General features: G+C 42.1%; 5 protein-coding genes across 8 annotated transcripts; 4 read left to right on the top strand and 1 right to left on the bottom strand.

The window, feature by feature from the left end:
• Positions 1-47: 47 nt before the first annotated feature.
• On the top strand, positions 48-2985 carry LOC115626293 (carnitine O-acetyltransferase-like). 3 transcript variants are annotated; one of them, XM_030521620.1, is made up of 7 exons: positions 48-150; positions 544-628; positions 692-1324; positions 1386-1840; positions 1926-2177; positions 2243-2426; positions 2506-2985. In XM_030521620.1, the coding sequence occupies exons 2-7, from the start codon at positions 590-592 to the stop codon at positions 2902-2904; spliced, it is 1962 nt and encodes a 653-aa protein (XP_030377480.1). In that variant the 5' UTR covers positions 48-150; positions 544-589; the 3' UTR covers positions 2905-2985. The 3 variants fall into 3 exon arrangements, with proteins under 3 accessions (XP_030377480.1, XP_030377481.1, XP_030377479.1); XM_030521621.1 differs by having other exon boundaries at positions 98-140; XM_030521619.1 differs by lacking the exon at positions 48-150 and adding an exon at positions 207-468.
• A 113-nt stretch (positions 2986-3098) lies between these two features.
• Positions 3099-6071, top strand: LOC115626260 (carnitine O-acetyltransferase-like). Its single transcript, XM_030521569.1, has 4 exons — positions 3099-3190; positions 3257-4204; positions 4258-4706; positions 5235-6071. The coding sequence occupies exons 1-4, from the start codon at positions 3152-3154 to the stop codon at positions 6049-6051; spliced, it is 2253 nt and encodes a 750-aa protein (XP_030377429.1). The 5' UTR covers positions 3099-3151; the 3' UTR covers positions 6052-6071.
• LOC115626261 (thyrostimulin alpha-2 subunit) lies at positions 6061-6651 on the bottom strand. Its single transcript, XM_030521570.1, has 2 exons — positions 6320-6651; positions 6061-6237 (listed from the first exon to the last, which is right to left on the bottom strand). The coding sequence occupies exons 1-2, from the start codon at positions 6617-6619 to the stop codon at positions 6145-6147; spliced, it is 393 nt and encodes a 130-aa protein (XP_030377430.1). The 5' UTR covers positions 6620-6651; the 3' UTR covers positions 6061-6144.
• A 1429-nt stretch (positions 6652-8080) lies between these two features.
• Positions 8081-11487, top strand: LOC115626259 (kelch-like protein 10). 2 transcript variants are annotated; one of them, XM_030521567.1, is made up of 5 exons: positions 8081-8532; positions 8710-8973; positions 9104-9368; positions 9442-9527; positions 9593-11487. In XM_030521567.1, exons 1-5 carry the CDS (start codon positions 8228-8230, stop codon positions 10974-10976), a joined length of 2304 nt encoding a protein of 767 aa, XP_030377427.1. In that variant the 5' UTR covers positions 8081-8227; the 3' UTR covers positions 10977-11487. The 2 variants fall into 2 exon arrangements, with proteins under 2 accessions (XP_030377427.1, XP_030377428.1); XM_030521568.1 differs by having other exon boundaries at positions 9442-9564; positions 9636-11487.
• Positions 11488-12090: 603 nt separating this feature from the next.
• On the top strand, positions 12091-13011 carry LOC115626379 (thyrostimulin beta-5 subunit). The gene is made up of 2 exons (XM_030521734.1): positions 12091-12164; positions 12368-13011. The coding sequence occupies exons 1-2, from the start codon at positions 12142-12144 to the stop codon at positions 12870-12872; spliced, it is 528 nt and encodes a 175-aa protein (XP_030377594.1). The 5' UTR covers positions 12091-12141; the 3' UTR covers positions 12873-13011.
• The last annotated feature ends 131 nt before the right edge of the window (positions 13012-13142 follow it).

Genomic DNA, 13142 nt, shown 5'->3' with positions numbered 1-13142 from the left:
ATCTGTCTTTATATAACACATATGGCAACCACAAAAAGAAACAGCTGTGCTTTTAACGTCAACCAATAACGATGTGTTTTCGTTAAATAGGCAACTCTAAAGTACTCCAGACTTTGGACTTGGCGGCCCCACAACAGAGCGTAAGATAATGTGAGTGTTTTGGTTCGAGAATGCCCCCCTGTGTGAGCATTCGTCTTCGACGTGTCGCCTACGCCGGCAGCAACAGCCACTAAAGTTAAGAGTGGCCAAAATCAGTCAAAACGAAACCGGTCGTGGTAGCTGAAAGTGAAGCAACTTGTTGCACTTTTGCCTACGTGGACTACGACTTCAACTATTTTGGTTTTAATTAATAGCTCAATAAAAAGAAAGACGAACACTGCCGACGCTAGTGTTGCGGTTGCTCCGGCAAAGGCGTTCATTTTTGTTTATCTTGCACTCCAAAGGTTTTCGTGAGATTATGTTCCAAAGGTGAATTTAATAATAACACACTCTTTTGCAGACACTTATTTTTACCTTTGCCCTAAATTTATTCCGCTTTTGCAGTGCCCCAAATTATAGCATTAGCACAGCCCTAAAGCCAATAACCGATATGAGATTCCTGAGCAAGGGCAGAGTATTTTGGAATTTGGTCTGTGAAAAATCCATTACTACAAATATACATATTTATGAACATAGTTTTGTGACATTGCAGACGAAAAGCTCGATTACCTATCAAACTCCGAATGCCGTTGTAAGACTACGGCCCGTCAACTTTAGCAGCAGCAGTAATCAGAACGATGTGGGCGACAAATGCCAGACGAAACAAAAGCAAAAACTTTTGCAATATCATGTTCTGCCGCTGGAGGAGACGCTCAAGCGGTTCATGGACACTGTCAAGCCTCTGTTAACGTGCGAGGAATATGAGCAGCAGGAGAAAATAACTAAGAAGTTCGCCGACGAGGAAGGAGCCGAGCTACAGAAACTGCTTGTGGAGACAGGCTGTGAGGAGAAGAACTGGTTGGCACATCGCTGGCTTAAAGTTGCCTACTTGCAATATCGCGACCCCGTTACAGTCTACGTCAGCCCTGGAATGACATTTCCCGTGCAAAATTTTGCCGATACACAAGCGTATGTTGACTATGCTGCCAAAGTTGTTTTTGGCTTAGGCGAGTTTAAGGACATGGTGGATGCAGGTAAAATGCCTATCTTGAAAATGGGGAAACACGAGCTGGACAACAGCCAATTTGGCAAGGTTTTCGGCACGTGCCGCATTCCACAGCGTGTTACAGATTGTATCGTATACAATCCATGCTCCGACTATGTAGTTGTGCTCTTCAAGAATCACGTAAGCAGCAGCTTTTCATTAAGCAACTAAATGTGTAGCTCATATTGCATTCCTTTTAAAGTTTTACAAAATGCAGCTGTACAATTGTAACGGATCTTTATTGTCAGCTAAAGTCCTGGCCAAAGAAATTAAGAAGATCATGGAAATGGAGGCAAGCTCCCCATTTGGCACACCTTTCGGACTCCTTACCACGGATACACGAGACAATTGGGCTGAGGCCTACGAGCATCTCGTAAAACTACCTGGAAACAGTGAAGCCGTAAAAGTAATACAGGGCGCACTGTTTACTGTATCCCTTGATCAATGCATGACACCGGAACCAGGGCAGGAAACCAATCAACTAGCACTTCAGTTAATACACGGTGGCGGTAGTAAAATGAATAGCAGCAACCGCTGGATGGATAAAACTGTGCAGTTAATCATAAATCCCAATGGCATGGTTGGTTTCACCTATGAGCATTCCCCTGCTGAAGGACAACCTATAGCAATGATGATGGACTATGTGGTTAAAAAAATGTGAGTCTAGACAGAGTAGACTAATAATTGCGATGCCCATAACTGTTAATTACTAACTGTTTACATACTAAATATTTAAACTTAGGAAAGAGGACAAATCTTTTGGTGAATGCGGTGCTACGGATGACTACAAACCCGCATCAAAGCTCAAGTTTTGTCCACTGAATCCGTGCATCGAGCAATGGGTATTCATAGCGCAACGTAATATTGACAAGTTGGTATATAATTTGCAAATGGAAGTTCTTAAATTCGAGGGCTTTGGCAAGGATGTGATTAAGAAGTTGCGCTTGGGCCCGGACAGTTTTATACAAATCGCCTTGCAACTAACATTCTATAAGTATGTGTGCATGGATAAATCCACAATGGACAATCTTTATATAACATAACACACCTTATTTCCAGAATGCATAAAGTGCCGGCAGCTCAATACGAGTCCGCCCATCTCCGAATTTTCGATGAAGGACGCACGGAAACCATTCGCTCATGCTCGAATGAGTCTGTAGAATTTTGCCGTGCCGTGGATGAATGTAAGGGTACGGATAAATACCGAGGTGAATTACTGCGCAAAGCGGTAAACAGCCATCAGGTAAATTTAACTCCATTGACTTTTATTAAAACTGTTCATATTTGTTTATCCTTTCTTAATATCAATATTAAACCCTCAGTCCTACACCAAATTGGCTCTTCAGGGACGCGGCGTCGACCGACACTTGCTTGGCTTGAAACTGATGGCTGTTGAAAACGACTTGCCAGTGCCCAAGTTCTACTCGTCTCCAGGATTTGTTAAGTCATCGCACTTCCGTGTGTCTACATCTCAGGTGGCCACCCCTTATGATGCCTTCATGGGGTACGGTCCTGCTACAGATGATGGTTATGCCTGTTGCTATAATCCTCGGGAATGCGACATAATATTTGCCATATCTGCATGGCGTCACAATAATATTACCAATCACGTAAAGTTCGCGAAAACTCTTGCAGCCTCACTTATAGAGATGAAGAATTTGGCTGAGCACGCACCACCGCCTCCACCACCGGAAAAGCCAAAGTGCCAAAGCAAGTTGTGATGGGCCACACAAATTTTAAATAAAAAGTTGTTATAAAATTCATAAGTGAAATAAAATACCAGTTTATATAATTAGATAAAACGCGGGAGTCATTTTTATAAGGCCTGACACCCAAAATCGATTTTTTGATCTAGTTATCCAAAAAGGGTTTTTTCTTATTACATTTTTCTTTTCGATTACATTCAAAATTTAGCTTGAGCTCACAAAACCATGCATTTTAATTAATAACATTTAGAATAAGCTCACAATGCGTTTTCTACTCACTAGTGAGCTTTTTTTCAACATTGTAAGTCCATTGGGATTATGAGCATTAACTATAATTAACTACAAAACAATTCGTAAATATTATCAGTTAAAAGGTCCCTCCCGATGCTATAGCAAAGATAAATCGGCGGATCCTAAACATCCCAAGGACTTAAACTTTCAATCAACAAAAACCACGCAGTCGGTTGCTGTATCTTCCAAAATACCAGCTGATTTAGTAGAGAAAAGCCCTGCCTCAAAAACATTAAAGGCCGCTGAATCTCCAAAACTAACACATGAACTGATAAAGGTCAACCAGCCCAAGGCATCAGCGAAAGTAGCAGTTCGGGAAGCAGTTTCAAATGCGCAGCCGAATGTAAAGGACAGTGGCAAGATTACACAAATTCCTAGTGATACTGGGAAACAGGTATCTACAGAAAACAGTAAACCTGCAGCAATTCAAGAGTCGTTTAAAAACCCGTCAAACAAAATACCATTGTCAACTGTTTCCCCCAATCCCAAAGGAGCCGTAGAAAAGAAACAAAAACTGCTTACTTATCCAGTTGTTCCATTAGATGAAATACTCAAACGATTTCTACGCACCGTCAAACCACTACTGAGGAAAAAGGTGTTTAAAGAACAAGAAGAACTAACTAACCAATTTGAAAAGAATGAGGGCTCTGAGCTCCAACGTCTGCTCGAAGAGGCAGGTCGTTTGGAAAATAATTGGTTAGCAGATCGTTGGAAAAGGGTCGCCTATCTTGAGAATAGAGCGCCACTTACAATATTCACAAGCCCCTGCATGACATTTCCAATGCAATATTTTCAAAACAAATCCAAATTTCTTAGCTTTGTCGCAAAGGTGATCTACGGCATGGGTGAGTTTAAGGAGATAATTGACGCACAGAAACTTCCTGTTGTTCAGATGGACTCGTTCAATTTGGATAACAGCCAGTTCTGTAAGGTGTTCGGTACAGTGCGCAAGCCAAGGCGTTTTTGTGATGTTTTGGAACAGCATGCCCAATCTAACCATGTAGTGGTTATACACAACAACCACGTAAGTTAGTCAGTCAAGGTTTATTTTGACTAATTTTAATATCCAGCCCCCAGTTCTACAAGATTTCAATTTACAATGACAACGGCAAATTACTACATGTAGATGTACTGACTGAACTCTTGACGAACATCTACAACCGAAAACGAACCAAAGGACCGAGCGTGGGCCTCCTGACCCACGACCAACGAGATAATTGGGCTGAAACCTATGCGCTTCTTAGCCGTAATCCAAAGAACTTACAAGTCTTAAAAGTCATAGAGCAGGCTTTGTTTACGGTCTCACTAGATAGGAATGTACCAGCCACTAAGGAGGATCAGTTAAATGTCCTTGCTCAGCAGCTCCTCCATGGCGGAGGTCTAATGGAGAATAGCTCCAACCGTTGGATGGATAAAACTTTACAGCTCATTGTTAACCCCAATGGCATGGCTGGTTTTTGTTTCGAGCATGCACCAGCAGATTGCCAGCCCGTTGCCGTGATGATGGATTTTATACAGAAGAAACTGTAAGTTTTAACATCTGTGGGAAAAGTATGGAATAGATTATGTTAAGACAAAAGTTAACAGACGCTAATTTTCTCAATTGAACTAATACAAGGATAAATCATAGACATTAAAAAAAAAATATTCAGAAAAAAAAATTTAGTGAACCTGTAATAATAAAAACAAAAATGTTGATCGATTATACCCCTTGGCTATTTAAACTCTGGTAAATGCACATTAACATCGGAATTGTGTCTATATGTCTATGGCCAGGCTCTGACCGCAGCTGTGTTGTTGTTGCTGCCTTTGCTCAACTCTGTACAGCACACTTACACGAACACATAGTCACGAATAGATACACATAGCCACAATGTTGATGTAAATGCATGTTCTAATGTAACTGTACAACTCGATGTACATACTTGTACAAGTATGTATGTGTTATATTTTTAAGAGTAAAGCCCGCGCCTCTAGCATTGCTTTCTTAATTCTCTCCACACTATTATTTATAAATATCTTATTCATCTGGAATTTACAATTCCTTATTTTAGGTCAGATGCCAACTATGGAACATGTGGTTGCAAGGAGCACAAAGATTCGAACTGTGTAACGCCGCTCAACTTTGCCCCGCCCGACAAATGCATTAGTTTCTGGCTAACAATAGCTGAACGGAACATTGAAAATTTATTGCCGCAACTGCAGGTTCACGTATTTAAGTTCATGAGCTATGGGAACAACTTCATCAAAGCTCAAGGCCTTAATCCGGACAGCTTTATACAGATGGCATTGCAGCTGGCGTTTTGTCGGCAACACTGTCAGTTACCCGCACAATATGAGTCTGCACATTTACGCCTCTTTTCGGGCGGACGCACCGAGACCATACGCTCCACATCCATGGAGTCACGTCACTTTGTGCAGGCTATGACAAAGGCAAAGACGAGCAGAAATCAGCGTTTGAAGGCCCTTCGCGTCGCCGTCGATGGCCACCAGGAGTACACAAAGCTGGCGCTGCAAGGACGTGGTGTAGATCGACATCTGCTTGGACTGCGGCTAATGGCTCGTGAGCATGGCAAGCCGCAGCCTAAGTTTTTTAAGTCCGAGGGTTTTGCTAAGTCTATGCATTTTCGCATCTGCAGCTCCCAGGTGGCAACCAACCATGAAGCCTTTATGGCTTATGGGCCGGCAGTCAGAGATGGCTATGGCTGCTGCTATAATCCACGTGCAGCTGACATAATTATTGCCATATCTGCTTGGCGGTCCAACCAGAAAATATGTGCCACACAGTACGGCAAGTCAATAGAGACAGCGTTGAACGAAATGGGCCAATTGATAATGGATAACAAGGAGTTTCTGTGCATAAAAAAATAAAAATAGCAATTAAACTCAAATTTGGATCTTTATTTTTTTTAGCTAGTAGATATTCAGAACAAAGTGACTCAGGCATTAATTAAACAAGAAAATCTAGTCCTTCTTGCAGTGATAGCAACTGCAGGAGATGGCACTCTTAAAAGTCACATTGCGCATGCCTTCGATGCACAAAACACGGCGTTGTATCTGGAAGTTAATTGAAGGTACAAGCTTAAGCTTCTCCATGAACTTAATTTCATAATCCACCACATTTTACAATTGAACTTACCTCCTCCGATTTCATCATATTGCAACATTGACCGACCGAAACTACTGGCTTTTGCGGTTTTAATAGACCTGTTAGAGAGCCGCTTGCCCATGGAACCGATGGCACAGCATAAGACTCACAAAAACCACGGCAGGCATTGGTCGTGATGGTAAACTCTACACAGTCTGGTATGGATATCTTTCTTGTGTTGCCCACTTTATGGCAGCCAGGTCGCAACCAAACATCCCTGCTCAAGCTGCACTCAACGACCATACAGCAGAAGCAACAGAGCATCAGTATTAAAAACACCGAGGATCCCATTACCAAAAAAATGAGACGATGCGATTCCTAGCCTTGCAATACGACGACTGTTGGCTGCTGCTCGGGATGCGCCTGTTTTTATGCTACAAATTTGACGTCTGCGCAAAAGTTTTGGGGGGTAAACGCTTTTGTTGCTATTATTGGTGCCCAATGGGCTGCACCGTAATATGAATAGAAGAGCGGACCTCTTAAGCACCATTTTAAATGCTTATTCGTGTTTAAATAAATGAGTTAAATTTGAATTTAAAACGTTAAAATCAGAAATATATTCTGATTCGTTGAAGCGAAATAAATAAGAGTGGTTTGTTTACAAAACGGGTATTTAAATACCTTGTGCCCCCTTCCACACGATAACTATAATAAAAATATGTTTACCCTACACATGCAATGTACAAAGATATACCAGTTTAATACGAATGCATGTAACACAGGGAAGGACACGTGGCACACCCCAGAAAGTATATATATTCTTGATCAGTTCATCTGTCCGTCTGTGCGTCTATGAATGTATGAATGTAAGGATCTTAAAAAGTATAAGAGCTAGAATGACCAATCTTGGTATCTGGTAAATCCGAGAAACGTCGAGTTTTTGTTTTTTTTTCTGATGGACCCTCCACTACCCCATTATAAGTGATTTTCCAAACCTACCAAACCTCTTAACTCAACTTTTGCAATTACATCCCGTTAGTGCTTATGTGCCTTGATACTTTGGATCATAATGTAAAGGAAGTTATGGCCATAAATGTACTCTTTGCCCAAGCTCTGCCCGCAACTGTTGTAACTGTTGCTGCTGTGGCTCAACTCTGCTCTGTACATATGCTTACACACAGACACACATATACACAATTCCGATGTACATTTTTGTACCGACATAGGAGTACGTGAGCTAGAATCCCAAAGAAGGTTTTATCAATCAAAAAAATTTCCGATTAATCTAAATACACACAAATGCCCCATCTTCTTTGTACAGCTTTAAACAACTTACTATACTCACAAATGTAGGCAAATTTGAAAACTGTCATTAATAAATGGGAGCTACAAAACATACGGCATAGTACGGCAAGTAAATAAAATTTCCTTTTCTTCATATTTTGTTTTATTTTCTTTTTTACTATGGCGACATTTTGTCTACTAATAACAAGCTCAACATGACGATGTTGAAAATAAATCATGCGCTAACAGAAATAGATGCATTCATACATCAAAATATTTATGATAATCGAAAAGGAATTTAAAAGGTAACAGGAATAGTAATTTAAAAATATAAATAAATAATATAAAAACTCCTCCGATTAGTCAGAGAAGGAAGATTTATGAGCAACTAAACAAATTAAATGAATTACAATTTGTATACAAGTAAAGCCTGTATAGTGGGCACAGCGTTAATGTTCCGAACCTCAGTAGCCTTGTTAGTTCGTTTCAAGAACTGTCTCGTTGTCGTTCATTAATTATCGAACATTATTCCTATTGTAGAATACGGAGACGTTTCTCCTCAAACACCCCACATAATTCAAAATATCAACAAAACACGTGTTTCTCGCACCCATTAAGACTTAGCCCCGGCTGAAACGCTACCCCAACTAACTCTGGAGCTGTCGTTCGCTCGACATGAATCGCAATAACAATTTCCACGGTGTGAATGAGGGCGGTCAGGGACAGGAGCGTCAGCTGGATATTATGGATGTAGACATGGAGATGGAAGCGGATGGCACAACAAACGGTGATCAGCTCAGTTCTGGGCTCATGCTGAAGCCATCAAGTAAATCCCTAGCACCGACTGTAAGCGATCAGGCGTTAAACACGCTTAATGAGTTGCGTGAGGCCAATTTGCTTTGTGATGCCCAAATTTCAGTCGGTGATCAGGCATTCAATGTTCATCGTGCTATCATGTGTTCATGCAGTTCATATTTCCGGTAAGTAGAACAAGGATCGCAAAAATCAAATAATAATATACTATATAAGCTCAGTTTAGGTTGAGATGGATTAAAAAGTAAACAGCTTGACCGGCCAAATTTTGATTTATTTTGATCTATGCATATTTTTGTTAGTGTATAACCAATATTCCGCTCCTTTTAATTCGCTTTCCGCAGCGCACAATTCACAGGCTTCAATGCCTGCAACCGCAACAGCGAGGATAACCGCTTCGTTCAAATACCCGGCATTAGCGGGCCCATAATGAACTGTGTCATCCAGTACGCCTACCTTCGCAAGACTAACATAACAGACGAGAATGTGCATGAGCTGCTCATCTGCGCCGACTATGTGGGCATGGTGGGGCTAGTCAAACAGTGCAAGGACTATCTGAGCCGCACTTTGACGCCAGAAAACTGTGTCAGCATCATGGGCTTCGCTCGGTAAGTGCAATATGAACACTAATACCAATTAATTGATTCACATCAACTCGTCAAAGAGCCTAATCCGCTTTTAATTGAGTCGTTCGTTTTTTATATTCCATCCCCTTACCACCCAATTGTTGTCGTGTAGGTTTAGGTTTTTAGAGGACCTGCACCAAAAAGCACGTAACTATACGTTACGCTACTTCACTGAAGTGGCCGCTAAAAATACAGACATACTGGACATGAACATCAAGGACTTCTACAGCATAATCAGCGATGATGAGCTGAATACCCGCGAAGAGGATTATGTGTGGAAGTTGTGTGTCAAATGGATAGATCGCGAGCCGGAAAATCGCAAACAGCATGTGGCACACTTAATGACTGGAGTGCGACTCGGACTTATGACCCCGAAGGTACTTTTATGTGTTTACTGTGTGAGCCGAAGGCACCATTATACTCACAATTTTTTGTTTTCTTGCATTGCAGTGCTTTATGGAAGAGGTTAAGGAGCATCCCTATGTCATACAATGCGAAGCAGCCAAGCCATTAATTGTCGATACCTTTAAATTCATGTATGACCTGGATTTTCTTAACCCACAAGCCGAAGAGGTAATCATTCCTACCCTTTCTCAAACAGCAACAATTTATATGTGCCTTACGATATGCCCTTTCAACCCAAGCTTACGACTCCGCCGTTGGCTATGCCGCGTTTACCGCACGAGGTCATCTTTGCGATTGGCGGCTGGAGCGGTGGCACTTCAAAGGGTTGCATTGAAACCTATGACACGCGCGCCGATCGTTGGGTTAACATAAATGCTGAAGATCCAGCGGGACCGCGCGCTTATCACGGAACGGCAGTATTGGGTTTCAAGATCTATTCAATAGGTGGGTACGACGGCGTCGAGTACTTCAACACCTGTCGCGTCTTCGATGCCGTGAAGAAGAAGTGGGGGGAGATCGCGCCCATGCATTGTCGCCGCTGTTATGTGAGCGTCGCAGAGCTGAACGGTATGATCTATGCCATTGGTGGATACGACGGACATAATCGATTGAACACTGTGGAGCGGTATAACCCGAGAACCAACCAGTGGTCCATTATACCGCCCATGAATATGCAAAGATCAGATGCCAGCGCCTGCACTCTGAATGGTCGTATCTACGCCACTGGCGGGTTCAACGGTCAGGAGTGTCTGGATAGTGCAGAGTTTTATGATCCACTGACGAATATTTGGACGCGAATTCCAAACATGAATCATCGTCGCTCGGGTGTATCCTGTGTAGCCTTTCGCGGACAGCTCTACGTCATCGGTGGCTTCAATGGCACTGCACGCTTATCCACTGGCGAGCGCTTTGATCCAGACTCACAGACCTGGCATTTCATACGCGAAATGAACCACTCGCGCAGTAATTTCGGTCTGGAAATTATCGATGACATGATTTTCGCTATTGGAGGTTTCAATGGCGTGTCGACCATTTCACATACCGAGTGCTATGTGGCCGAGACTGATGAGTGGATGGAGGCGACGGACATGAACATTGTGCGCTCCGCGCTCTCGGCCAACAATGTGGCAGGATTACCGAACAAGCGCGACTACATACATAAGGAGCGCGATCGCCTAATGGAAGAACGACGTCAGCGTCTGATGGCCACGGCGATGGCGCGCGAGGATATTGGTAATGCGAACCCATCGCACTCAGTCGTGGAGACCAACGATGTGGCCATGGATGACTACGAGAGTCCCAACGAGGATGAGGAGGGCGAGGAGCTGCAGCAGCAGCAGTTGCCCGTACCCCAAGATAATCAGCCCGCAGCTCTGCCGCTGCCCCCCCTGGCGCTGCCTGTGCCAGCTGTGCCACTGCTACAGCCCGGCCCTGGAGCTGTAATGGCAGCAGCCGCAGCACAGCCCGTGGTCATTAATCGCATCATTGAAGACCGTGGACAGGACAACAATCGACGTTTCCGAGTTCAGCTGCGCAACCAGCGCTATGGATCGCACCATGAGATTCGTCGTCGCGCCTGATTTCAAGCCCCCAGACTCATCACAGTTTCTACTCCATGCAAGACATTTTAACTACTCATATGCTCAAAAAAAAAAATGAACGAACAAAATCAAAAGATATAGATAATGGGAATAAGAAACAAAATGAGCAGTCAACACTAGAGGAAGCGTAAGCGTGGGCCAAGGTATTTCTGGTAGAGAAACTCGCAGCGTAGCCCACGTCCGTTCAAATTTCAATTGTTTTCGGCCCTACAACAACAAGTACAACTGAAACGCAAATTGGCGAATACTGTTGCATAACCCCAAGCGCGACAGTCCCTTCACGTCTTTAACCACTTTGCTTAACTTTGGTATACAGTTCCACACAAATTGTACGTATTTTGCAACGGACCTGTCAGCTAAAATTCACAGCAGCTTTTAAAGCATATCAAAATTATTTGCATACTACACACACCAATACATACATATTTATATACCATATACATATATAAACATACAATAAACGCTGCGTTTTAATAGTAATTTAAAAATAGTACAGAGTTGTTTCATTTTCCTTTATTTCTTTTTTTTTTTTTTGTACGTCAGTCGTATATTTGAATTTAAATTGGTAACGAGTATGCAAAAATTGAATATGCAAAACTCAAACAATTAGAAAAGAAAGTTTATTTTTAGGCAAACAATGCTAGCGTAATGGCGAACATGTAATATGCATGCTTACACTGAACAAAACCCTCAGTTGAAATTATTTAAGAAATATGTCATTACATTCGCAGTTCGTCTGACAAATAAAAGATTAATAACTATAGCCATATTCTTTCTTCCGAAATACCATTTCAAAAATTCCACACAAAATTTAAAAAATCGTCGTATAAATGAAAGTCAACAACCAAAAATTCAATGTAACAAAGCATGTACATATGTATGTATATAAATTCTGAATAAAAAAGCAAACTTAACTTGTGTGTCCCACCACCTTCTAGTTTGTGCATTGAATATTTTTCAAGTGACTTTTGCGAAAGGGAAAACATTAAGAGTTAAGGATGCGTGTGTTCAATGCTCCTGCAGCGCCTCGGGCTGTATAAAAAGCAGCCAGTAACAAAGAAACAAGTCACAACGCAATTGGAAACGACGCGTGGCGCACGCTTTTAACGGCACATTTACTGGCATTCAAACAAGTGCGAACGCAATGGATATAAGTGTCGCATTTGTGTGAGTTTTAAAACTATTTTTAAAATCTTGATTATATTTTATTTTATTTGTTTTTTATGAAAGACATAAGATGTAAATTATGCTCTAAATTGTCCGATTTCGGATAAAGTAGTTTGCATCAAATTGTTTGCGTGAGAACTCATCACCGAAATAAATGAAAATTCAATCTTTATCACAACAATAATATTTATCTCGTTCTTCAGGATGCATCTGCTTTTTGTGCTTATATACATAGCATCGCCAGGATTGCAAGTAGCCGCCGCCGCCCAGCTAATCGAATTACAGCCCATCAGCAGCGGCCCCACTGTTGCTCCATTGGGCTGCCATCGGCGCGTGTACACATACAAAGTGACCCAGTCAGATTTACAAGGACGCGAGTGCTGGGATTATGTCAGTGTCTGGAGTTGCTGGGGCCGCTGTGACTCCAGCGAAATTTCTGATTGGAAATTTCCCTATAAGCGTTCGTTCCATCCAGTTTGTGTACACGCGCAGCGGCAGCACGCTATGGCTGTACTAAAAAACTGCCATCCAGATGCAGACGAGAGCATCAGCCGATACAACTATATGGAGGCAGTGAACTGTCACTGTAATACTTGCTCGACGCAGGATACGAGCTGTGAGGCACCGTCCAACAATGTCCTTGACGAAAAGACCGGCGTGAAAGTATTGGCACTGACCGGCGCCGATTCTGTCGATTTGGACTATTAGGCGTGACAGTTTTAGTTGTTGCTGCTGTGCCCACAACCGATAAAGGTCGCGTAATAAACGATATATAGTACATACAATATACATATACATTAAGCTTATAAATCTTGCAATGGTGCACTTAAAGCATATATTTATTTAAGATGTTTGTTTTTTTTTGTTTTTGGGTATGGTCTACATTATCCAGCTTTTTTTTCACTATGACACAAAACATCAATAATTTGGGCCTAAGAGGAACTAATTGGAGTGGTTGGCTTCCATATACAAAAATCA

The sequence above is a fragment of the Scaptodrosophila lebanonensis genome, unplaced genomic scaffold (assembly GCF_003285725.1).
Source record: "Scaptodrosophila lebanonensis strain 11010-0011.00,11010-0021.00 unplaced genomic scaffold, SlebRS2 tig00000085-arrow-pilon, whole genome shotgun sequence".
NCBI lineage: Eukaryota > Metazoa > Arthropoda > Insecta > Diptera > Drosophilidae > Scaptodrosophila > Scaptodrosophila lebanonensis.
Note: the sequence above shows the minus strand (reverse complement) of the source record. Positions and strands in the feature narration are given on the sequence as shown.

Coding starts and splice junctions, on each gene's coding strand:
- LOC115626379 (XM_030521734.1), top strand. CDS start 12,142: ATGGATATAAGTGTCGCATTTGT. Junction 12,165..12,367: donor GATATAAGTGTCGCATTTGT/GTGAGTTTTAAA, acceptor CTCGTTCTTCAG/GATGCATCTGCTTTTTGTGC.
- LOC115626259 (XM_030521567.1), top strand. CDS start 8,228: ATGAATCGCAATAACAATTTCCACGGTGTGAATGAGGGCGGTCAGGGA. Junction 8,974..9,103: donor AGCATCATGGGCTTCGCTCG/GTAAGTGCAATA, acceptor GTTGTCGTGTAG/GTTTAGGTTTTTAGAGGACC. Junction 9,369..9,441: donor TCGGACTTATGACCCCGAAG/GTACTTTTATGT, acceptor CTTGCATTGCAG/TGCTTTATGGAAGAGGTTAA.
- LOC115626261 (XM_030521570.1), bottom strand. CDS start 6,619: ATGGGATCCTCGGTGTTTTTAATACTGATGCTCTGTTGCTTCTGCTGT. Junction 6,238..6,319: donor ATATGATGAAATCGGAGGAG/GTAAGTTCAATT, acceptor ATTAACTTCCAG/ATACAACGCCGTGTTTTGTG.
- LOC115626260 (XM_030521569.1), top strand. CDS start 3,152: ATGCGTTTTCTACTCACTAGTGAGCTTTTTTTCAACATT. Junction 3,191..3,256: donor GTGAGCTTTTTTTCAACATT/GTAAGTCCATTG, acceptor AAATATTATCAG/TTAAAAGGTCCCTCCCGATG. Junction 4,707..5,234: donor GATTTTATACAGAAGAAACT/GTAAGTTTTAAC, acceptor TCCTTATTTTAG/GTCAGATGCCAACTATGGAA.
- LOC115626293 (XM_030521619.1), top strand. Junction 2,178..2,242: donor TTGCAACTAACATTCTATAA/GTATGTGTGCAT, acceptor CCTTATTTCCAG/AATGCATAAAGTGCCGGCAG. Junction 2,427..2,505: donor AAGCGGTAAACAGCCATCAG/GTAAATTTAACT, acceptor TTAAACCCTCAG/TCCTACACCAAATTGGCTCT.